Source organism: Balaenoptera borealis (genome assembly GCF_965194805.1).
Source record: "Balaenoptera borealis genome assembly, chromosome: 13".
NCBI classification, from domain to species: domain Eukaryota; kingdom Metazoa; phylum Chordata; class Mammalia; order Artiodactyla; family Balaenopteridae; genus Balaenoptera; species Balaenoptera borealis.
In genome coordinates, this window is record NC_138870.1 from 42,040,127 (window position 1) to 42,065,370 (window position 25,244).

General features: G+C 38.5%; 1 protein-coding gene and 1 pseudogene across 6 annotated transcripts in view; one reads left to right on the forward strand and one right to left on the reverse strand.

The window, feature by feature from the left end:
* SPATS2 (spermatogenesis associated serine rich 2) overlaps positions 1-25,244 on the forward strand; it is a 140,238-nt gene that overhangs the window by 53,454 nt on the left and 61,540 nt on the right. For 3 of the 5 annotated variants that reach the window (XM_082352442.1, XM_082352440.1, XM_082352439.1), the window contains one exon: positions 11,179-11,449. The exons of 1 other annotated variant lie outside the window; for it this stretch is intronic. In XM_082352442.1, coding sequence (XP_082208568.1) covers positions 11,425-11,449 — 25 coding nt within the window. In that variant the 5' untranslated portion in view covers positions 11,179-11,424. Of the gene's footprint in view, positions 1-943; positions 1,022-11,178; positions 11,450-25,244 lie in introns of those variants that run through there. One more of the 5 variants, XM_082352441.1, reaches the window with a different exon arrangement.
* On the reverse strand, positions 1,030-5,199 carry LOC309610111 (protein ripply3 pseudogene; annotated as a pseudogene). The gene is made up of 2 exons: positions 1,992-5,199; positions 1,030-1,618 (listed from the first exon to the last, which is right to left on the reverse strand). The product of its transcript is annotated as a protein ripply3 pseudogene (transcript).

The window sequence follows — 25,244 nt, forward strand, 5'->3', positions numbered from 1 at the left end:
GGAACCCAGGCAGTCTGGCTTTTAAGCCCTCACTTATCCACTCGCTATACTGCATCTACACTAAGGCTATATATTCAACCTCAGTGGAGTATGTGCTTTGGCTTGGATTTCCATGAGTAGTGATGGATTTATGCTAATCCATCCACGTTTAACATTTTTCTTCTCTTTTTCTTTTTTTTCCCAAATCAGTATATTCCTGAAAATTAAGAAAAAAATTAAAATACGTAATATAAAATTTACCGTCTTAGCCATTTTTAAATGTACAGGTCAGTAGTGTTAAGTATATTTACATAGTTGTTGAGCAGATCTCTAGAAATTTTTTGTCTTGTAAAATGGAAACTTTCTGCAGGCATCCCTTCATTTTATTGCACTTTGCTTTATTGCACTTTGCAGATATTGCATTTTTTACAAATTGAAGGTTCGTGGCAACCCTGCATTAAGCAAATCTCTCAGTGCCATTTTTCCAGCAGCATTGCTCACTTTGTGTCTCTGTGTCACATTGTGAGAATTCTCCCAATATTTCAAACATTTTCATTTTTACTGTATTTGGTTTTTTTGTCTCTCAAAATATTTATTTCAAGTAGAAACTGGGAAGACAACCAAATGTAAAATAGTAAAGTAAAAAACCTTGACAAATACACTCATTTGGTCATCAAAATATAAAAAGCTGAAAATAATATTACATTAGGTACCTTGATTGAAAACAGTGTTATTCTATTCAAGTAATAAGCCCAAAGCAGTCCCCAACTAAGAGTTAAAGCTTGTCTCTCTATTCATACACACAGCCCTTAGACAAGAATCATATATGTTTTTATCCAGAATGGTCCCCCCACCCAAATCCTTGTCTTTTTATTTTTGTTACTTTTATGGAAATTATTCAGTGTGTTCATGTGTTTTTCATAAATAAATTTTTTTTAAGAATGCCACTAAGCAACCACATCAACCTTGGACAATATCTGAATCATTTTTACAAAAATGGAAATAGCCAAATAAAGGGTCTCAGGTTAAGTGAGAGGCGTGGGTGAGTTATTAATCGATATGGACTAATTTGTCATTTGATCGGCACAGTGACATTGCTGAACGTGCTTTGAAAGTTGGCCCCACCTGATAACCCATGTGGACACAAACCTCTTGGTCCTAGAATCCTTTCTCAAAGGTATAAATGAGGCACAAAGAATCACTAGTAGAAGGATGAGTAAAAGCTGAGTCTTTGCCAGAGTGGGGTGCTGGCCAGACAAAGTCAAGTCCTTGTATACCCAGTTGAAAGGCAAAGTGTCCTGGCGAGGCTGTCCCCAAGGGCTGTCCCGCAGGGCACATGTGAGGTGGGTCTGGTGTAGGAGAGACAGACTTATTGGGATGAAGGGCACCCAGCATCCTCCGGAGATTCAGGGTTGGGGAGCAGACCCTTACCACCAAGGCCACCGTGCCCTCCGGGTTGCCGTCCTGGGTTTGTCAGCCAGTCTCTGCCCTTTCCTCCTAGGCTGTCTTCCGCCTCCTGGCACTGAAGGTCAGAGGGCTGGGTTTCTTCTTCCTGCTCCTCATCTGAATGGGACTCATCACTGTAGAGGTGAATGGTGGCTTGCGCAGGGAAACTGGCCAGCACCTTCTCCCTGAAACTCTGCAGATACTCTTTTTTTTTTTTTTTTTTTTTAAAGTTACAATAACACTCCCGTTTGCTCTGGCTTTCTTTATTTTTTTTTTATTTTTTCTTTATTTGTTTATTTATTTATGGCTGTGTTGGGTCTTCGTTTCTGTGCGAGGGCTTTCTCTAGTTGCGGCAAGTGGGGGCCACTCTTCATCGCGGTGCGCGGGCCTCTCACTATCGCGGCCTCTCTTGTTGCGGAGCACAGGCTCCAGATGCGCAGGCTCAGCAATTGTGGCTCATGGGCCTAGTTGCTCCGCGGCATGTGGGATCTTCCCAGACCAGGGCTCGAACCCGTGTCCCCTGCATTGGCAGGCGGATTCTCAACCACTGCGCCACCAGGGAAGCCCTGCAGATACTCTTGACGCTTAGAAAGAGGTAAATAAAGTCTTACAGGATGCTGAAACCCAAAGGCCCCCCTTCGATCCAAAGGTTTGTTGGTCTCCTCCAGGCTCAAGCTTAACAGTATTTGATAAGCTCCCCTTCCTCTTACTGTTGTCATGATGTCCCAAGCACTGTGACATATCCCAAGATGGAAAGATGAGTCGGACACAGTACCCCAGTTCATGCATTTTAAGTCTCGCTTCCAGTTCTGGTGGGCTCAGTATCCATGGTGTTGGTCTCCATGATGTTTGGCTCTTGGGCCCTCGAGGTGGCGGTGGTCCCTGGGGACCGTCCCCAGGGCAGTGACAGACGAGTCGCCGCGCCTCCCGGGCTCCGGCCGCCATCTCAGGTCTCATGGCGCCCCTCCAGCGGCGCGCACGACCGGTGCGCCTTTAACCAGTCTGGCGAGGGCGCTCACCCTACTGTATTTGTTATGGTGATCTGTGATCAGTGATTTTTGATGTTATGACTGTAATTGTTTTGGAGCGCCACAAACCACGCCCATATGGGAGGCAAATTTAATGGATAAATGTTGTGTGTGTTCTGATTGCTTCACCAACTGGCCATTCCCCTGTCTCTCCCTCTCTTCAGGCCTCCCTATTCCCTGAGACACAACAGTACTGAAATTATAGGCATACTCTGTTTTATTGTGTTCTACTTTATTACACTTCGCAGATAATTGCTTTTTTTTTTTGCAAATTGAAGGTTTGTGGCAATCTTGCATTATCAGATGATGGTTAACATTCTTTTAGCAATAAAGTCTTTTTAAATTAAGGTATGTACTTTTTTTAGACATAATGCTATTGCACACTTAATAGACTACAGTATAGTGTAAACATAACTTTTATATGCACTGGGAAACCAAAAATATTTCTGTGACTTGCTTTATTGCGATGTTCACTTTATTGCGGTGGTCTGGAACTGAACCTGGAATATCTCCAAGGTATGCCTGTACCTATGAAATCACAATATCCCACTTCCCTCTCCCTACAGCCTCTGGCATCCACCATTCTACTTTCTGTTTCTGTGAATTTCACTACTTTAGATACCTCATGTAAGTGGAATCTTACAATATTTTTCTTTTTTATGACTGAAACTTCATTTAGCATAATGTCCTCAGGGTTCATTTACATCGTGGCATGTATCAAGATTTCCTTCTTTTTAAAGGCCAAATAATATTCCATTGTATGTATATGCCACATTTTGTTTATCCAGTCATCCATCAATGGACATTTGGGTCGTTTCCACCTCTTGTCTATTATATTGATAAATAGTGCTATGGTGAACGTGGATGTGCAAATATTTCTTCGACATCCTGCTTTCATTTCTTTTGTATATATACCCAGAGGTGGGATTGCTGCATCTTATGGTAGTTCTATTTTTAAATTTTGAGGAAGCTTCATATTATTTTCTATAGTGGCTACATCATTTTATATTCCCACCAATAGTGCACAAGAGTTCCAATTTCTCCACATCCTCAGCAACACTTATTTTCTGGGTTTTGTGTGTGTGTGTGTGTTTGTGTTGTTGTTGGTTTTGGTAGCAGCCATCCTAATGGGTATGAGATGATATCTCATTGTGGTTTTGATTTGTGTTTCTCTAATGATGAGTGATGTTAAGCATCTTTTCATGTGTTTTTTGGCCATTTGCATATCTCCTTTGGAGAATGTCTGTTCAAGTTCTTTGCCCATTTTTAAGTTGGTCATTTATTTTTCTGTTGTTAAGTTGTAGGGGTTCTTTATATCTTCTGGATATTAACCTCTTATCAGATATATGATTTACAAATATTTTCTCTCATTCCATAGATTGCTTTTTCACTCTGTTGATTATTTCCTTTGATGTACAGAAGTTTTTAATGTTCACATGGTCCTGTTTGTCTATTTTTGCTTTTTTAACTGTGCTTTTGGTGTCATATTCAAGAAATCATTGCCAAATTCAACGTCATGAAGCTTTTCCTCTGTGTTTTCTTCTAGGAGTTTTAGATCTTATGTTTAGGTCTTTAATCCATTTTGAGCTGGCTTTTGTATATGGTGTAAGTGATGGGTCCAGCTTCATTCTTTTGCATGTAGATATCCAGTTTTCCAAACATCATTTGTTGGAGAGACTATTCTTTCCCCACTGAGTGGTCTTGGTGCCTTTGTTAAAAATTATTTGACCATACATGTGACAGTTTATTTCTGGGCTCTGTATTCTATTCCATTTATCTAAATGTCAGTCTTTATGCCAGTACAATACTGGTGTTTTTTGTGGTTTTTTTGGCCGCATTGGATCTTCATTTGCTGCATGTGGGCTTTCTCTAGTTGCGGCGAGCGGGGGCTACTCTTTGTTGCGGCGCCCAGGCTTCTCATTGCGGTGGCTTCTCTTCTTGTGGAGCACGGGCTCTAGGCGCACGGGCTTCAGTAGTTGTGGCTCGCGGGCTTAGTTGCTCTGAGGCATGTGGGATCTTCCCGGACCAGGGATCGAACCCGTGTCCCCTGCATTGTTAGGCGGATTCTTAACCACTGTGCCACCAGGTTAAGTCCCCACAGTCTACTTTAGATTAGTACTAGTTTAATTCTATAAATAGCTTGTCTTTCCCCCTCTTTTGTGCAGTTATTTCGTATATATTATCTATATTTGTTACAAACCCAACAATACAGTGTTGTTATTACTGCTTTATACAATCTTGTCTTTTAAATAATTTAAGAGAATAATTTTTTATTCTTTTTTTATTGGAGTATAATTGCTTTACAATATTGTGTTAGTTTATACTGTACAGCGAAGTGAATCAGCTATACATGTGTATATGTGTGTGTGTGTATATATATATATATATATATATATATATATATATATATATATATGCCCTCTTTGTTGGATTTCCTTCTCATTTAGGTCACCACAGAGCATTGAGTAGAGTTCCCTGTGCTGTACAGTAGCTTCTCATTACTTATCTATTTTATACATACTATCAATAGTCAGTCTCAATTTCCCAATTCATCCAACCCCCCGCCCCCACTTGCCCCTTGGTATCCATACGTTTGTTCTCTATGTCTGGGTCTCTATTTCTGCTTTGTAATTAAGATCGTCTATACCAATTTTTTTCAGATTCCACATATATGCGTTAATATACGATATTTGTTTTTCTATTTCTTCACTCTGCATGAGAGAATAAAATTTTTAAAACGCATTCTTTTATATTTACCCATATATTTACTTTTTCCAGTGCTCTTCATTTCTTTGTGTAGGTTCAAGTTACCAGCTGGTGTCAGTGGATTCTCTAAGTTATTGGGGATGTCTTTATTTCACCTTCATTTTTTTTTTTTCACACACACACACTGTATTTTATTTTTACAAGAGATAAATAGACTTCACCTTCATTTTTGAAAGACAGTTTAGCTATCTGGATACAGAATTCTTGCTTGACAGTATTTCCTTTCAGCATTTTGAATATGTCATCTCGCTGCCTTCTAGCCTACCTTGTTTCTGATGAGAAGTTAGCCACTAGTTATATCTTTGCTTCCCTGTAAATGATGGGTTGTTTTTTTCTTACTACTCCCAAGATTTTCTGTTTGGGCTTTCATCAATTTTACTATATGTCTAGGTATGGATTTCTGTGTTTTTGTAGTTGTGGTTCATTGAGCTTTTTTTTTTTTTTTTTTCATTGAGCTTCTTAATGTGTAGATTAATTTTAAAAATCAGTTTGTATTGTTTTTGGTCACTTTCTATCCTTTCTCTCCACTTCTTCTGGAACTCCTAATTCGTGTATGTTGGTACACTTGTTCCACAGGTCTTTAAGGCTCTGTTTTTCTTTATTCTTTTCTCTCTCTTCAGATTAGATAATTTCTATTGCTCTTTCTTCAGGTTTATTTTTTATTCTGCTCTAGTATTCAACTCTAGAGTTCCATTTGGCTCTTTTTTATGATTTCTGTCTTTTTGTTGAGATTTTCTGTTTGTTTAAGGCATTGTCATATAATTTTTTTAGTCTTTTAAAGCACTTTGAAGTCTGTGTTTGCTAAGTCTGGCATTGAGCCTACACAGGGATGTTTGCAATCACATGGGGTCTTTTTTCCCTTCTCAGTTTTGGTCACACTTTCTTGCATCTTTACATCTCATAAATTTTTGTTGAAACTGTGGACATTTTACATAATATGTTGTAGCAATTTTGGATTCTGATTTTTTTCCCTTTTGAGGGTTGTTGTTGCTTTGTTATTATTGTTGTTTTTTAAGTAACTTGCCTGGACTCAATCTGTAGAATCTTTCTCCTTGGTGTGTGACTGCTGATATCTGCTCAGTTTTGTTTTTGTTTTTTTAATTTCTATTTTAATTTTTAAGTTTGGCTTCCTGGAGTGACACCTGTGTCTGCATTGCTTAGTGGTCAGTTAATGATTGGTCAAAGATTGTGCTAAACACCTTGAGCCAGTAAGGCTTCCTCTCTCTCCTGATCTTTGTGTGTGTTGGGGAGGCTCCTTCAAAGTTCAGACAGTTTAAAAGCCTGCCCTAACTTTTACTTTCCACTGGGCCCTTTTGTGTCTTCTCTGCCTGTGTATGCAGGCTCCTGGTGGACCCTTTTCCAGTCTCTCCAGTGCGGATGTGTAGAGCATTTATCAAGGTTCCTTAAGTTTCGTTTCCAGATTCCCTTTTTTAATTTCTGTCTAGTCTGCTGGTCCATTGCTTGCACTATGACAGCAACCTCAGGCTAGCTGAGCCCTTGGTCTTGCTTTTTCATTTGCCACCAAGAATGCAAACTCTTACTGACAATGCGGATAGGCATGGGGTTTTTCTGTGCTTTGCTTTAAATCAAGTCAGCCCTCTCTGTCAGTGAAGCTGCTGGTTTTCATGGCTTTCGCCACCTTGGTAGAACTACCTTTCCCACTGACCTCTGGGGATGGGAGTAGCTTTAGGCAATAATGCCACAGACTCTCTCTGTTCTTACCCTAAGTTCAGTAGTTTCTCATGAATAACCACAGAGAAGGGAACATTTGAGAAAAGACCTCAAGGAGGTGAGGAAGTATTCCATGTAGATATCTAGGGGAAGAACATTCCTGGCAGAGGCAACACCTTAAGGGCCTTAAGGTGAGAACATATCTTAAGTTATAAAAGGGACAGTAAGGAGGCCAGTGTGGCTGGTGTGGAGTACCTGAGAGGAAGAGTAGTAGGACGTGAGGTCAGAGAGATAAAGCAAGGATGGGGACAGGGTGTTAGAGCAGATAAGACCTTTTAGGCCACTCTAAGGGCTCTGGCTTTTACCTTGAATGAAATGGGGAGCTGCTGGAGGGCTTTGAACAGTGGAGTTGGGACATAATGTCTTATAATTTTAAAAGCAGCCATGTGAAATAGAAGCCAGAGAGTGGCAGAATAGAAGGCTCAGGATGCCAGTTAGGAGACTATTACAGTCTTGATTATAGCAATGCAGGTCAGAAATGATTGTGGCTTAGACAAGGGTGGTAGCAAGTGGAGAAGGTAAGAAGCGGTCCAGTTCTGGTGTATGCAAAAGGTAGAACAGATAGGATTTCTTCTGATGGATTGGCAGTGGGGAGTGAATGATACTGGTCCCTTGTTTTAAGGGAATTTTCCTGTATATTATCTGTGAATGTTTTTTCTGTTCCCTTTATTGAGTCCTATGTTTTTTGAGTCTGTTATATTTATTCTAATTATCCTTAGATTGGATCATTTTTATGTTCTAATATTATCTTCTAATCGCTTTAATATCTGTTTTTGTTTTTTTTTTTAATTCTGAAAGCCTTTCTCCACTCCATTCATTCTGTTTTCTCTGTATCTGTTCTTTTTCTTGCTGTTTCTGACATCTTATTGAATCTTTAATTGTGGTGTTTTGTTTTTCAGGTTTTCTTCAGTTTTGCAGACATCTTTCTTTTCATTCTATTTAATCTTATTCATTCTTTTTTTTTTTAAATAAATTTATTTATTTATTTATTTTTGGCTGCATTGGGTCTTTGTTGCTGCGCGAGGGCTTTCTCTAGTTGCGGCGAGCGGGGGCTACTCTTCATTGCGGTGTGTGGGCTTCTCACTGTGGTGGCTTCTCTTGTTGCGGAGCATGGGCTCTAGGCACGCGTGCTTCAGTAGTTGTGGCACGCGGGCTCAGTAGTTGTGACTCGCGGGCTGTAGAGCACAGGCTCAGTAGTTGTGGTACGTGGGTTTAGTTGCTCCGCGGCATGTGGGGACTAGGGCTCGAACCTGTGTCCCCTGCATTGGCAGGCGGATTCTTAACCACTGCGCCACCAGGGAAGCCCCTATTCTTATTCATTCTTTCACTTATTTCCTAGCTCTTATTTTATTGTATCTTTTTAAATTTATTTGTTTTATTTATTTTTTTTTTGGCCGCATTGAGTCTTCATTGCTGCGCGCGGGCTTTCTCTAGTTGCGGTGAGTGGGGGCTACTCTTCGTTGCGGTGCGTGGGCTTCTCATTGCAGTGGCTTCTCTTTTTGTGGAGCACGGGCTGTAGGCGTGCAGGCTTCAGCAGTTGTGGCATGAGGGCTCAGTAGTTGTGGCTCACGGGCTCTACAGCGTGGGCTCAGTAGTTGTGGCGCACAGGCTTACTTGCTCCGTGGCATGTGGGATCTTTGCAGACCAGGGCTCGAACCCATGTCCCCAGCATTGCCAGGCAGATTCTTAACCACTGCGCCACCAGGGAAGCCCTGTATCTAAATTCTTATTTGAAGTATTCAAATAAGTATTCAAGGGAGAATCTCTTTTGGTTTTGCGGGATTAGATTGTTTTCCAGGTTGGGTTCTTCATCTGCTGCGTAGTAATTTCTTCTCTCTCGTTGTCTTTCTCTTTTGTTATTGGAGATTTGATAGTTGCTGTGTCATTTTTATTGATCTTCTTTATGTTTTATGTGGAACAGTTCTGTTTATACCTTTTGTTTGACAGAGATTGTTGAAATATCCTTGATATGTTTCCCACCTAATTTGAGACCTATCCCCACCCAATCTTGCTTATCAACTATGGTTAGTGGTTGATTGTTGCTTTCATCCTTTTTTCAAGCTAAGGGCATGAAGGTAGAGAAGAGCTTGCCATTGAAGAGTTTAATCATTTTTGATGATTTGAATTCTGTTCTTTTTTCTAAAATCTCATAAAATGTTTTCTATCAGGCCTCCTTTATCCAGTGGTAAATTCCATGTATTAACATAAGCTTTGGCAGATTCTCCCAATGTGGCTTAATGCCCTGGAAGATGGCAAGCCCCAGAGGTTCAGCCTCCTTTTCCTGAGGTCCCATAGTGGTTTATAGAGTTTTGTGGGTTTTTTTCCACACTGTGCGGCTTGCGGGATCTCAATTCCCTGATCAGTGATTGAACCTGGGCCCATGACAGTGAAAGCGCAGAGTCCTAACCACTGGACCACCAGGGAATGCCCTAAGAGGCTCTTACTCTTGATGGATTTTTTTTTTTTAAACTTACCCATGACTATCCCTTTCATTCTCCTCCTTCCACATTGGAAAGTATTTCATATAAGGTCACTCTCATTTCCTTCTTGGGTTGCATTTTGTAAAATGTTTATCCTATCAGGTGTCCAGGTATAAGAGTTCTATGATCCTCCTCCTGCTTTCTTTACCCAGAAATCTTGGACATGTATTTTTATTTATTTATTTATTTATTTATTTATTTATTTATTATTTGGCTGCGTTGGGTCTTTGTTGCTGCACACAGGCTTTCTCTAGTTGCAGCAAGCAGGAGCTACTCTTGGTTGTGGTGCGTGGGCTTCTCACTGCGGTGGCTTCTCTTGTTGCGGAGCACGGGCTCTAGGCACGTGGGCTTCAGTAGTTGTGGCACACGGGCTTCAGTAGTTGTGGCACACAGGCTCAGTAGTTGTGGTTCGTGGGCTCTAGAGTGCAGGCTCCGTAGTTGTGGCGTGTGGACTTATTTGCTCAATGGTATGTGGGATCTTCCCAGACCAGGGCTCGAACCCGTGTCCCCTGCATTGGCAGGCGGATTCTTAACCACTGCCCCACCAGGGAAGTCCCTGGGCATGTATTTTTTAAATGTTCAGTAATATGGAAAAAAAAACATTTGTATCTTTGCAACTTATAAAAGCTTTCTGTAGTATTGACTAATCCAAATTTTGATGTTTCAGTTTTCCTTATTAAGTTAAATTCCCCTTATCCTCTCCTCTCCCCACTCACCCCCTCCCCACCCTAAGTGTCTTGCAACTATATGTGAGCTGGGAAACCTGAGGAGCGGTTAGATAAAGGAAATTCTAGAAGAAGAGAAAAGACCCTTGATTTGGACAGGAAGAGCAGGTGGTAAGAGAGCTCTTAGGGAATGATAAGAAGTAATTATTTTAGTCTGTGAAGCAGAGATGGGGATAAGATTTTTTTTTATATCTTATTGGAGTATAATTGCTTTACAATGTTGTGTTAGTTTCTTCTGCACAACAAAGTGAATCAGCTATAAGTATACATATATCCCCATGTCCCCTCCCTCTTGCATCTCCCTCCCACCATCCCTATCCCACCCCTCTAGGTGGTCACAAAGCATCGAGCTGATCTCCCTGTGCGATGCAGCAGCTTCCCACTAGCTATCCATTTTACATTTGGTAGTGTATTTGTCAGTGCTACTCTCACACTTTGTCCCAGCTTCCCCTTCCCCCCTCCACGTCCTCAAGTCCATTCTCTACATCTGCATCTTTATTCCTGCCCTGCCACTAGGTTCATCAGTACCGTTTTTTTAGACTTCATATATGTGCATTAGCATACGGTATTTGTTTTTCTCTTTCTGACTTACTTCACTCTGTATGGCAGACTCTAGGTCCATCCACCTATTACGTTCCTTTTTATGGACACTTAGGTTGGGGATAAGATTTTGAGTTAGATACAAGCTAAGAAGAATAAGAAAACATGCTTTCTGAACTAAGAAGATGGTTTGATTCTAAGATTAAAGTTTCTTAAAGAGCAAAATATTGCCTTTTTTTTAAGGTTTACAGTGATTTCTTATTTTTTGAGAAACTTTTTTTTTAAATTGAAGTATAGTTGATTTAAAATGTTGTGTTAATTAAAATATTGCTTTTTACAACTGTATTCTTTCTAGAGTACTTTCTTTTAATAACTAGTTTCATTTAGAAAAAGTATAAAATAAAGCCTGTGGATATCTCTTAGAAATTTTGTACAACTGTTACTGTAATAGTGAATATGTGTGTGTGTGTGTTTTCCCCCCAGAATCTCCCTGGAAAAAGAGACATGAATGTCTGCAATGATATTTCCTGACAAGAAGTTGATACGAGAGAAGAAAAGGAGACCAACAGCTAGTGAACAGAATTTCGAATAACCAGGATTTTTATATTTATCACCTCCAACTACAGCCTTCTGTTGCCTGTTTTTAAATCAGAGATCACTACAATCAGAACCAAGACAAGGCAAAAGGATACTTTTCTTCTGTATTTTTTGAGATTAAAAAAACCTGAAATGTCCAGGAAACAAAACCAGAAGGGTAAGATTCCATGTGGGCATAAATTGTTAAAAGCATAGTTGTGGAGTAATGATCACCATTTCTATCTGTACATAGATTTGAGTGTTTTGAGTGATGTTATGCTTTTCCTCACCTAGTGCAGTACTACTGATAGTTATAACTTATCTTTCTGTCATGACTGCAATTAATTTTAGAAGAGTATGGAACATTCACAGCTTTATCTGTTGTGCCTTTAACTACCTAAGGATTTGTGGATATTAGATTATAGCTTTTTGTGTTACTAGTTTGGGAATTAATTCATATAACAGTTCCTTTTCTACTCTTATAAACTTATTAATATACTTTTAAGAAAGCCAAATGCATCTTGAAAGTGCACTTTTTGGAGAGTGAACATATAAGGGGTAGGAGATAACTTACTACAGGATATTCTATATCCTGTGAGTTGATGTTTCTTCAGAGGCAGGAAATGAAGCAAGAGTAATTGCTTCTAGTCATCGATTCCTTCTTTAGCTTTCCTTCCGGGATTATGACTCTAGCTTTTTGTATAAAGTAAAATATAAGTTGCAAAGAGTCGAGAAATATCAAAAGTAGTTATAAGGAGGAAGGGACAACAAAGACTATGAAGTCACTTTTTCAGCTTTCCAAGAATAGCTGCGAAAATGTAAAGGGATACATAGCACTAGAACTGTCACGCATAACTGGAATATGTTTGTTAAAAGAATGACCATAGCTATCCTGGATTTTTTTCCCCTCACTCAATTTAATTTTCAATTTAAAGTCAATGTTTTTTAATTCAAAACAAAGCTGTGGACCCAGGTCTCACGTGTTAAATATGAAGGAAATGTTTAAAAAAATTTTTTTTTAATTGAGTATAGTTTATTTACAATGTTGTGTTAGTGTCAAGTGTACAGCAAAGTGATTCAGGTATATACAGACACATGCACACGCACACCCACTATTCTTTTCCATTAGGTTGTTATAAGATGTTGAGTATAGTTCCCTGTGCTATAATTAGGTCCTGTTGTTTACCTGTTTTATAGGTATAGTAGTGTGTATCTGTTAATCCCAAACTCCTAATTTATCTCTCCCCACCACTATCCCCTTTGGTAACCATAAGTTAGTTTTCTATGTATGTGAGTCTTTTTTGTTTTGTAAATAAGTTCATTGTATCATTTTTTTAGATTCTACATATAAGTGATATCATATGCTATTTGTCTTTCTCTGACTTACTTTACTTAGTATGATAATCTCTAGGTCCATCCATGTTGCTGCAAATGACATTATTTCATTCTTTTTTTATGGCTGAGTAGTATTCCATTGTGTGTGTGTGTGTGTGTGTGTGTGTGTATCACATCTTTTTTATCCATTCATCTGTTGATGGACATTTAGGTTGAAGGAAATGCTTTTAAACTTAATTTTGACTGGCCAAATCAAAAATCTCATTATAAGAAAACAATACACCAGAGCTGCTTGTGGTTTTGAAAGCTGTAGTTTCATTGTATAGAAAACCTGTATAAAGAAAATCTGAGATCTAAGGAATGGTTAGGTTACTAAAGAAGCTGAACTCTTCTGTGGAGTGAGATTTATCAACTGAAAAGTTTTTAAAATTTCATCTAAAAAGTTTAGCATTTAATTTTTCCTAAAAAAGTTAACTTCAGATTGCTTTGACCTTTTAAAAACTATAGAGTTTTTGTTTATTTCATGCCTGTGTTGTTCCAGAGCTATAAAAAAGTATCATTGCTTTCTATAACTGCTATCCAGTTGCTGTAAAATGAATATAAATTTTAGATCACATCATAGGCATTAAGTGCTAACAAATTTCGATTGAACATAGCCTAGATTTACACTTAGTTGAAACAAAAGAAAGCTTATATGTTGTTAGGACTTTCTCTGAAACAAATATATACATACATATAACTGATATTTGAACCCCCCCAAATACAAAATACTTATAAAATTCTATCTCATTTAATTCATTTATATATTTAAAATTTCATTGTTTTGGGTTTTATTAGTCCAAATAATTATACTGACTTTATCAGCTTAGTTAAAATACATTAAAAAGATAGATACTATGGTAGTTTCTGTTCTCTAGTGACAACTCATTTACTAAGTGTCATTTTGTAATGAGTTATGTTTTTATTCCACAGTAGACCATGTTTCCATATTTTCCTATATCAGTAGTACTGGTAAATTTCTTATTTAATGAAATATTTAGTGGAGTTAAACTTGTATGGCTTAAATTAAGGTCAATTTCAGCTGCAGCTATTGATTGCTCCAAGCCTTTTAGCCAACACCTAGCAGAAGTCAGTTAGATCAGTGCTTCTCAAAGTATGATCTGTGAACTAGAGAAATATTTTAAAATGGAGAGTGTTTAGAAAGTTTTTTTTTCTTTTTTAATTTATGGTTGTGTTGGGTCTTCGTTTCTGTGCGAGGGCTTTCTCTAGTTGCGGCAAGTGGGGGCCGCTCTTCATCGCGGTGCGCGGGCCTCTCATTATCGCGGCCTTTCTTGTTGCGGAGCACAGGCTCCAGACGCGCAGGCTCAGTAATTGTGGCTCACGGGCCCAGTTGCTCCGCAGCATGTGGGATCTTCCCAGACCAGGGCTCGAACCCGTGTCCCCTGCATTGGCAGGCAGATTCTCAACCACTGCGCCAACAGGGAAGCCCCTTTTGATGTGGACCATTTTTAAAGTCTTTATTGAATTTATCACAATATTGCTTCTGTTTTATGTTTTGTTTTTTTGGCCACGAGGCATATGGGATCTTAGCTCCCCGACCAGGGATTGAACCAGCACCCCCTGGTATTGGAAGGTGAAGTCCCAACCACTGGACCGCCAGGGAAGTCCCTAGAAACTCTTTTATAGTGATTTGACAGTGCTGTAACATCCAAACCCTTTCAAAACAGTTTTATTGAGTTATAATTTAATACTATAAAATTCATCGATTATAAATGGACAATGTTATTATTTTTAGTAAAAAAAATTTTTTTTGGCCTCGCCGCGAGGCTTACAGGATCTTAGTTCCCCGACCAGGGACTGAACCCAGGCCCTCGGCAGTGAAAGCACCGAGTCCTAACCACTGGACTGCCAGGGAATATCCTGTTTTTAGTAAATTTATGCAGTTGTGCAACCATCACCACAATCCTATTTTAAAACACCTTCCTCACCCCCAAAAGTTTACTCTTACCTGTTTACAATCAATTCCTGCTTTCAACCCCAGGCAAACACTGATCTACTTTCTGTGTCTTTAGTTTTGCCTTTTCTAGAGATTTCATATAAACAGATTAATACAGTACGGTTTTGTGTCTGGTTTCTTTCACTTAAGTGCAATGTTTTTGAGGTTCCTTAATGTTTTTTAATGTATCAGTAGCTTGCCCCTTTTTACTGCTGAGTAGCATTAAGGTATAAAAAGGAAAAACCCTGTTTCTTTTTACACTCTGCTACTCATGATGTTTGTGTGACCAGAAGTGTGGATGTTTTTCCCACATTGACCAATTCTCTGATACCAGCTGGGTGTCCCTACAATCCAATTCAATTCTGACACTGTCTACTTGGAGTTAGTGTTAGATCCCACAGGTTAAGGGCTCAGTCCCTCAAGACTGCTCCCACTTCAGACACCAATCACGAGTAGTGGATTCCCAAGTTATCCACCCCTCTGTCCAACTTGGCTACAAACGGGTGGTTTCCACGACCCCCTCCTCAGGTTCAGTAATTTGCTATAATGCTCACAGAACTCAGGGAAACACTTACTACTTTTACTGGTTTATATACATAAAAGAGAAAGTGATAAAGAATACAGATGAACAGCCAGATGAAGAGGTATATAGGGTGAGGTCTGGAAGGGTCCCCAGTGCAGGAGCTTCTGTCTCCACGAAGTTGAGGTGTACTACCCTTCTAGCACATGGATGGGTTCACTAACCTGGAAGCTCTCTGAACCCCATACTTCAGAGATTTTTTTCAAGGTTTTATCACATAAATGTGATTGAGTATTATTAACTCATCTCTAACTCCTCTCTTTTCCCTTACCCAACGGATGGGGGTGAGGCTGAAAGTTCCAAGCCTTAATCATGGCTTGATCTTTCTGGTGACCATGCCCCCATCCTGAAGCTGTCCAGGAACCCACCAAGTTGCTTCATTCGAACTAAAGACGCTCCTATCACCCAGGAAATTTCAAGGCATTTATGATCTCTTAGGAACTGGAGTCAAATACCAAATATTAGAACAAAAGATGCTCCTAGCACCTTTATTGCTTAGGGAGTTACAAAGGTTTTAGGAGTACTAGCCAGGAGCTGGGGATGAAGACCAAAATATTTATTTCTTATTATACTACAGTATCACAGGTTATATCACATTTTGTTTCTCCATTTACCAGTTGATTATTCATTTGGATTATTTCCAGTCTTGACTATTATGAATAATTATAAATCATGAACATTTGCTTACAAGTCTTTGTGTGGACATATGTTTTTGTTTCTCCTGGGGAAATACCTAGGAGCAGAATTGGTTAATTTTCAAAGAAATTGCCATGCCGGACTGTTTTCCAAAGTGGCTGACCATTTTATAATCCCACCAGCAATAAATGTTGGTTTTGGACGCTTCATATCCTTGCCAACACTTGGTATGGTGTCTTTTTTATTATAGCTATTTTACTAGGTGTGTACTGATATTTCATTGTGGTTTTGATTTGTACTTCCTTAATGACTAATAATGTTGACTATTTCTTCATGTGATTATTAGCCATTTGTGTATCTTTTTGGGTGAAATGTCTATTTAAATTCTTTATTCATTTTTACAAATTGGGTTGTAGGTCTTCTTCCCCCCCACAAATTTTTTTTAATTGAGGTATAGTTGATTTATAATATTATATAAATTTCAGGTGTACAGCATAGTGATTCACAATTTTTAAAGGTTATACTCCATTTATAGTTGTAAGAATTTTTTATTCTGAATATAAGTCCATTATCAGGTACATGATTTGCAAATATATTTATATATTTTCCCAGTCTGTGATTTGTTTTTTCATTTTCTTAATGGTGTCTTCCCACCGCTCCCACCCCCCGCCCCCGTACCATGCGGCTTGTGGGACCTTAGTTCCCCAACGAGGGATCGAACCCGGTCCCTCGACAGTGAAAGCGCAGAGTCCTAACTACCGGACCGCCAGGGAATTCCCAATGGTGTCTTTTTAAAAGTGAAAGTTTTAAATTTTGATAAAACCCAGTTTATCTTTTCTTAAAGTATAGTATAATAAGTAAGGTGTAGGGTAAATCCTCCAACCTTTTTTCCCCCAAAGCTTTATTGGCTATCCTGGTTTCTTTATGTTTCCTTAGAAATTTAGAATCAGCTTGTCAATTCATACAAAAATATCTGCTTGGAATCTGATAGAGATTGCATTAATCAATAGATCAATTTGTGGAGAATTGTTATCTTAACAATAGTGAGTCTTTCAATTCATGAATGTAGCATATCTCTACATTTATTTAGATCTTACTTTCTCTCCGTAATGTTTTATAGATTTAAGCGCACAGACCTTGCAGTTCCTTTGTTGAGTTTATTCCTAAGTAATTTATTCTTTTTTTTTTTTTTTTTTGGTTGCACCAGGTCTTAGTTGCAGCAGGTAGGCTCCTTAGTTGCAGCTCACCAGCTCCTTAGTTGTGGCACACGAACTCTTAGTTGAGGCATGCATATGGGATCTAGTTCCCTGACTAGGGCTTGAACCCACGTCTGCTGAATTGGAAGTCGGATTCTTAACCACTGTGCCACCAGGGAAGTCCCAGTAATTTATTCTTTTTGATGCTGTTGTGAATGGGACATTTGATTTTTGTTGTTGTTAAACTCACTTATTAGTTCAAGTAGTTTTTAGTAGATAACTTAGATTTTAAATATATAATGCTATGTCCTCTGTAAATAAAGTTCGTTTTCCTCCTCTCTTCCATTCTAGATGACTGTAATTTCTTTTTTCTTGCCTTTTGCATGGGCTTGAACTTCCAGTACATTGTTGCAAAGAAGTGTGAGGGCAGGCATCTTTGCCTTGTTCTCACTCTTGAGGAGGAGCATTTAGTCTTTTACCATTAAGTATGATGTTACCTGTCGGTTTTTCCTAGATACCCTTTATCAGTTTGAAGAAGTTCCTCTCTCTTCTTACCTTGCACCTTGCTGAGTTTTTACATGAATGGGTATTGGGATTTTGTCAGATGTTTTTTTATGCATCTATTTCAGTGGTTCTCAAACAGGGATGATTTTGCTGCCTAGGGGATATTTGGCAATGTCTGGAGACATTTTTAGTGGTCACAGCTTGGGGCTAGGGTTCTATTGGCATCTAGTGGATTTAGGTCCAGGATGCTGTAAACATTCTGCACTACACAGGACAGCTCTACACAACAAAGATGTGCTTGGCTTTATTTAAAGTGTCAATGCTGCTGAAGTTGAGAAACTCTGATCTATTGTTATGATCATGCGTTTTTGCCCTTTATTTATATAGAGCATTATATTAATTAATTTTCATATGTTAAACCAATTCTGCATTCCTGGTATGAATCCCACTTGGTCATAGTATATATCTTTTTTTATGTTACTGGTTTCTGTTTGCTAATACTTTGTCATAGATTTCTACACCTGTATTCATGAGAGATATTAGTCTGTAGTTTTCCATTCTTGTGATGTGTTTGTCTAGTATATGATTCATTCTAGAGAATATGCCATGTGTGCTTTAAAAGAATGTGTATTGATTTGTTGTTGGGTGGAGTGTTCTAGCTATGTCAGTTAGGTTGGGTGATCATGATGTTCAAGTCATCTATACCCTTACTAATTTTCTGTTCAGTTGTTCTGTCATTTACTAAGAGAAAAGTATAGAAATCTTCAGCTGTAATTGTTGAATTGTGTATTGTTCCTTTCTATTCTGTCAGTTTTTAATTCACATATTTTAGGACTCTGTTATTAAGTGTATATAGATTAATAATTGTTATATTCTGCTGATGTATTGATTTTCTTATCATTACAAAATGTTCTTTTTTATCTCTAGTAATAGTTTTTATCTTTAAAGTTTTAGTTTTTCTGCTAGTAATATAGCTGTTCCAGCTCTCTTACAGTTACTGTTTGCAGGGAATATATTTTTCATCCTTTTACTTTCAATCTTTTTGTGTCTTGGAGCGTAAGGGGTGTCTCTTGTAGGCACCATATAGTTAGATCTTGCTCTTTATCTAGTCTAACAACTCTACCTTTTGATTATTTAGTCCTTCACATTTAAAGTATTTATCAGTATGATTGGGTTTATGCCTGCCATCTGTTGTTTTCTATATGTCTCATTTTTATTCCTTTGTTACTCCTTTATTTCCTTCCTTTGTGTTAAACATATTTTTTAGCGTGTTTTAATTCCTCTGATTTTTTTTTTTTTTTTTTGGCTGCGTTGGGTCTTCGTTGCTGCACGCGGGCTTTCTCTAGTTGCGGCGAGCAGGGGCTACTCTTCGTTGTGGTGTGCAGGCTTCTCATTGCAGAGGCTTCTCTTGTTGCAGAGCATGGGCTGTAGGTGCGCGGGTTTCAGTAGTTGCAGCACACAGGCTCGGTAGTTGTGGCCCACGAGCTCAATAGTTGTGGCTCACAGGCTCTAGAGCACAGGCTCAGTAGTTGTGGTGCACGGGCTTAGTTGCTCTGCAGCATGTGGGTTCTTCCCGGACCAGGGATTGAACCCGTGTCCCTTGCATTGGCTGGCGGATTCTTAACCACTGTACCACCAGGGAAGTCCCTCCTCTGATTTTTTTAAAGCTGTTTTAAAAATAGTTATTTTATTAGTGATTGCTCTAGGTTGCAATATGCACCTTTAACTTACCACAAGCTACTTCAGGCTAATACTGACTTAATTCTGGTAAAATATAGTAACTTTGTTCTAGTATAGCCTCATTGCCTCTCCTCCTGTTTTGTTTTGTTTTGTTTTATTCTTCTTTTTACAGGGTAATTTTATTTTATTTTGTTTTAAATTTTTATTGGAGTATAGTTGATTTACAATGTTAGTTTCAGGTATACAGCAAAGTGAATCAGTTATACATATACACTCTTTTTTTTTTTAAGAGATGTTACTCTTAATCTGAAAATAGTACTTCAAGACCAATAAGTACACGAATCATCTATTAAAAACATGGATAATATATTTAAAAAAGCAGTTCTCAGAAGATGAAAAGCAAATCATAAATAAACATATAACAAGCTAGTCGACCTCTTTTATACTCACAATAAGAAACTGCTTAGCCCATGGGCTTTTCAAATGTTAAATGATATAACCCAGAATTTGAGAGGATGTGAAGAAACAGACTGTCTTGTTTTTACTGGCTAGACTGTGAATTGATTACATCAGAAGAGTAGAAGCTTCCCGTGATCCTGAAAAGAGGCTTTTTTAAAAAATTGAGAGGATGTGAAGAAACTGACTGTCTTGTTCTTACTGGCTAGACTGTGGATTGGTTACATCAGTAGAGTAGAAGCTTCCCATGATCCAGAAAAGAGGCTTTTTAAAAAATTAATCCTTCCCTACCAGATGAGGTAGGGAATCCTTCCCTATTCTACTGAATAATATATAAGCCCTAGTTTGTTGTCCAAACATTTATTTCTTTCTTATTTTTTTAAAAATGCAATGAAATAAATATGAGTTTCAAACGAGCCTGGGGAACTGGCTTCAAAACACATGCAAAGCCGTGCAAGAATCACAGCAACATTTATAATCAGTTGTTGCAGACATTACAACAAAAGCTGAGGCAAGACTCATCCTCAGAGGGCTGGAACCCAAGCCAGGCTTGTCACTTGTGACTTCCGCCTTGGCCTGAGTGAAGATGTAGACACGTTGAGAATGAACAGAGTATTTTCAGTCAGAAAGACCTGAATTGGGGACCCATTTTCCCTCTCAATGGGAAATAATAATAGTTTCCTTTTTTAAAATTAATTAATTAATTAATTTGGTTGCACTGGGTCTTAGTTGCAGCAGGCAGGCTCCTTAGTTGCGGCAGGCATGCTCCTTAGTTGTGGTTCCAGGGCTCCTTAGTTGCAGCTCGCTGGCTCCTTTAGTTGCGGCACGTGGGCTCCTTAGTTGCAGCACGTGTAATAGTTTCTATTTCATAGCAGTGTTTGAAGTTCAAGAGATGACAGTGTACAGAAATAAGATATGCATATGTCATTTGTTTAGATATCATCTCATGAATAATACTATTTAACACAAAATATCTGGAGACACAGTTCTAAGGGTTTATGTATATTACCTTGTTTAATTCGTCACAAAAATACCCTCTAACGTAGTTACTTTTCTTATCTCTATTCTACAAATGAGGAAACTGAGGCACGGGGATACTAAATTATTTCCCCAAAGCCTCAGAGCTACTAAGGACCAAATCTGGAATTTGGTGCCAGACTGTGATTTGGTATCCTTAAACAGTCTGCTATATTGCTTCACTTGCCAGGCTTACAATAATAGCTTCATAAGCAGCTTAGCAAACTGCAGTTTCTCCTTCTGTTTTGCACTGTTATTTTCACATATATTATATCTATGTATGATATAACTATATATGATAATTATAACAATATCATGTTATTTATTGCTTTAAACAATCTTATACTTTTGGGAGAAATTTAGAGAAGAAAAGAGAGAAAAATATATACATAGTCTCTTTTTTTTTAAATTAATTAATTAATTTATTTATTTTTGCCTGTATTGGGTCTTCGTTGCAGCGTGCGGGCTTTCTCTAGTTGCGGCGAGTGGGGGCTACTCTTCATTGCGGTGCGCAGGCTTCTCATTGTGGTGGCTTCTCTTGTTGTGGAGCACGGGCTCTAGGCGCGGGAGCTTCAGTAGTTGAGGCACACGGGCTCAGTAGTTGTGGCTCACGGGCTCTAGAGCGCAGGCTCAGTAGTTGCAGTGCACGGGCTTAGTTGCTCCATGGCATGTGGAATCTTCCTGGACCAGGGCTCGGATCCGTGTCCCCTGCATTGGCAGGCGGATTCTTAACCACTGTGCCACCAGGGAAGTCCCCATAATCTCTTATATTTACCCAAATATTTACCATTTTGAGTACCCTTAACTCCTTCCTCTGGACCTGAGTTCCTGTCTGGTTTTATTTCCTTTCAGCCTGAAGAATTTCCTTTAGTTTTTCTTGTAGGGCAGACCTGACAGGAATGGATTCTTTTAGCCTTTTAAAACTCTGGAATGTTTGTATTTTAACCTTCGTCTTTGAAGGATAGTTTTGCTGGATGTAGACTTCTTCTTTGACATTTTTTTTTCTTTTAGCACTTAGAATATGCCATTCCACTGAATATGTCATATTATTCTTTGTTTGTGATGAGTCATTTTTCTACTGTTGCTGTTAAGATTTTCTCCTTGTCTTTAACAGTTTGACTGTCATACAGCTTGGTATGGCCCTTTTGGGAATTTCATCAAATGTTGGCCATAATTTCATCAAAAAAATTTTTTTTCTGCTCCTTTCACTCTCTCCTCTCCTGCTAGGAATCCTATTATATGTATAGTGGTAAGCTTGGTGTTATCCCACAGGTGACTGAGGCTCTGTTCATTTCTCTTGTTTTTTTTCTACTTTTCAGATTGTTTAATTTCTGTTGATTTCTTTTAAACTTCACTGATTCTTCTGCCATCTCAGATCTGCTATTAGGTCTATGTAGTAAGCTTTTCATTTGGGTATTGTATTTTCAGTTAGACTTTCTTTTTAGCTCCTTTTCATACTTTCTATTTCTCTATTGAGATTCTCTATTTGCTGAGTTGGTGTGACCATATTTTCCTTTAATTCTTTGAATATATTTATATTAACTGTTTTGAAGTCTTTGTTAAGTGCACCAACTGAGCCCTCTCAGAATAAGTTTCTATTGACAGGTGTTTGGGTTTTTTCCTGTATATGAGTGAATCTTTCTTTTCTTAAAGCTTTTTTAGAAAGTAGATAGTTTAGATAATATATAGTGTTAACTCTGGATTGGTATTAATTTTCTGAGGGTATTTAAAGAATTAGTCTGGACTTAAAACTGAAGAATCTACTTCCTCCATGTGTACAGCCACTAATATATCTGCACATTTTTAAATTCTAATTTTTATTTTTTAGCTTTGTTTTTTTAGGGGTTGTCCCTGTGTCTGCAATGTTTAGTGCGCAGCCAATGATTTGGACCAAGGTTGTGCTCAAACATCTCAAACCTATAGACTCTTATCCTCTGCTGATTGATCTATGTGGGTTGGGGAGCACATTCAAAATTCAGACAGTTCTCAATTTTGCTTTGACTTTTACTTTCCACTGGTCTCCCCTGTACATGTACAAAGTTTCTCATTTAGTTAGGGATGTATAGAAAGTTTATCTAGCTTTTCTTTTTTCCGTTTTTTTTTTTTTTTTTTTGGCTGCACCATGTGGCTTGCAGGATATCAGGTCCCCAACCGGGGATGGAACCTAGGCCCTCTGTAGTGAAAGCATGGAGTCCTAACCACTGGACCGGCAGGGAATTCCCAATCTAGCTTTTCTATGGCTCTTTCATTTCCAGAATTTCCCTGTTAAATTTCCCATTTGTTTACCACTCAGTCAACCAAGACTCCAGCTTCAGAGTAGCAAAGCAGCAAGTTTTTCTATTCATTTCCTACTGAGTTCTGCCCTTGAGCTGATGGAGCTGTGAGGTTTTGCCCTCCTCTCCAGATCAAGGTAGCGTTCTTTGGCAGTAAAGCTGCTGATTTTCATGGTTTGCCCTGCCCTGATAAAGCTATTGTTCCCCAGGGAGCTGGAGATAGGAGAATGGGAGCAGTCCTAGGCAAGAAGGGTACAGACTCCACTGTTTTGACATAAGGCCCTAGCAGGTTCTCAGTAATTTGTTGTGTGCCTTTGGTTGATTTCCATAGCCCTGAAATGGCTGTTTTTGGCAGTTTTGTTCAGTTTAATACTTGCGTTTTAAGGAGAGGACTTGCTGCACCCCTCATGCCATCCTAGCCCTTCAGCCCGGTTTTATTGTATTTTATAAAAGCATTGGTCCTCAAAGGATTAGAAATTAAAACAACAACTAGTTCTTTATCATAGATTGTTTGACTAGCACTGAGTTAAGTAGTGGCAACAGAGAGTGGGCCTTTAGACCTTAAATGGTCTACTGGTTCATGTGGCTTACTAGTTAACTAGGTAAAAAATGTTTCTGCCAGAAATCTCCTGTGGGCCTTACCCTTGGTTTATGTATACTGTTTGTTGAACACCTAAATGTCGAAAATCACGAGATAAACAAAAGAACCTGTGAGTAGAACCCAAGGCAAATATTTGAGAACCTATCAGGTTTATAATGTGAATTTATAGTGGAATAGATATACATAACTTTTTACCTTTTCCTGACTGATCTCTGAATCCAGCACTGGATTATAGAAAGCCAACTCTAGGGGTAACCCAAGGTTGGGAATATAGGCTTAGTTGTGATTCCCACAGGTTACTAGTGTATCTTATATTATTCCTAATTGGCCTTTAGAGACTAGAGAAGGGTGAGACCAAACGTTGTAATTTTTTAAATATTTTAAGAGTACTGATTTTGTCAGATAATTTTGTCTCTCAAACTTAACCATGTATCAGAATCATCCTGGATATGGGAAAAAAAAAATTCTGAATCACTGTCTCTGGGGGTGGTATATTAGACTCTTTTTAACAGTCAGGTTTGCTAATATTGTTCTAGACGTAAAAACTGTTTGCCTATCAGTGTCTAACTATATCAAGTTACAATGATAAGAGCAAATTCATAAGTAGTTTTTTTGTCGACTTCATCTTGCATTTAAATTTGGTTCTCTCTCTTCCTCTTTTCTCCTTTGTAAAACTATTCAGCTATAAAATACCTCCACATTTGATATTTAAACCTCCGAAACACTAAAACAGCTCACTCAAATTTTGTAGTTGATCATGAATGACCATTTCTTTATCCTGTGGTACCATGCTATCACTTAATTCCTTTGGTACTTTTCGTCTTATACAGAGCTACCTATATGTTTCTCTCTTCCCTTCCCTTCCTCAACTTTTTTTACCTTATAAAACTGAAATTCTGTACCCACTGAACAGTAACTCCCTATTCTCCCTTCCCCCAGCCCGTGACAGCCACCATCCTACTTTCTGTCTCTGTGAATTTGACTGCTGTTGATAACTCATATAAAAGTGGCAGTCCCTTGGGTGAAGCAAAGAGAATAGAGCAGCTGAGAAGCTGAATGCTGACAAATCCTGGAACCAAGTGGACTGCAGTTGATATGGAAGGTCTTCTGGGGTGTGAGGGGGCACTTGTGATCCCCTTTGCTCTGGGATAGGTTTGAGGTAATGTAGGTGCCTTGGTACAAGCAAACAAATTCTCTCTGGAAGAAGGTAACCTCACAAATTACTTTTACCATAAATTTTAAAAAGAGTGTTTAGTACACAATAAAAAATAATTAGAAACATGAGGCAATGAAACAATAACAATATGGAACAAGAAACAGTAGAAATAGAAATGATACACAGGAGACCCAAATATTGGAATTATCGAAAACAGACTTAAAATAACTATTCTTAAAAGGTTCAATGAAATAAAGACAACTTGGAGAAATTCAACAGAGAACTGGAAATCTTGAAAATCCTACAATCTTGCAAGGATCACATGAGCTAAGTTCTCAACAGAAACAATAGAAGCCAGTAGACAGTGGAATGATATCTTTAAAGGGCTGAGTAAAAATAGCTGCCAGTCTACAGTTCTATACACATCATCTACAGTGAAAATATCCTTCTGGAATAAAGAGGAAATAAATGGTTTGAACAACAACAAAACACCAAAAATGAACCAAAATAGAAATCATCACTATCAGAACCCCATTGAAAAAA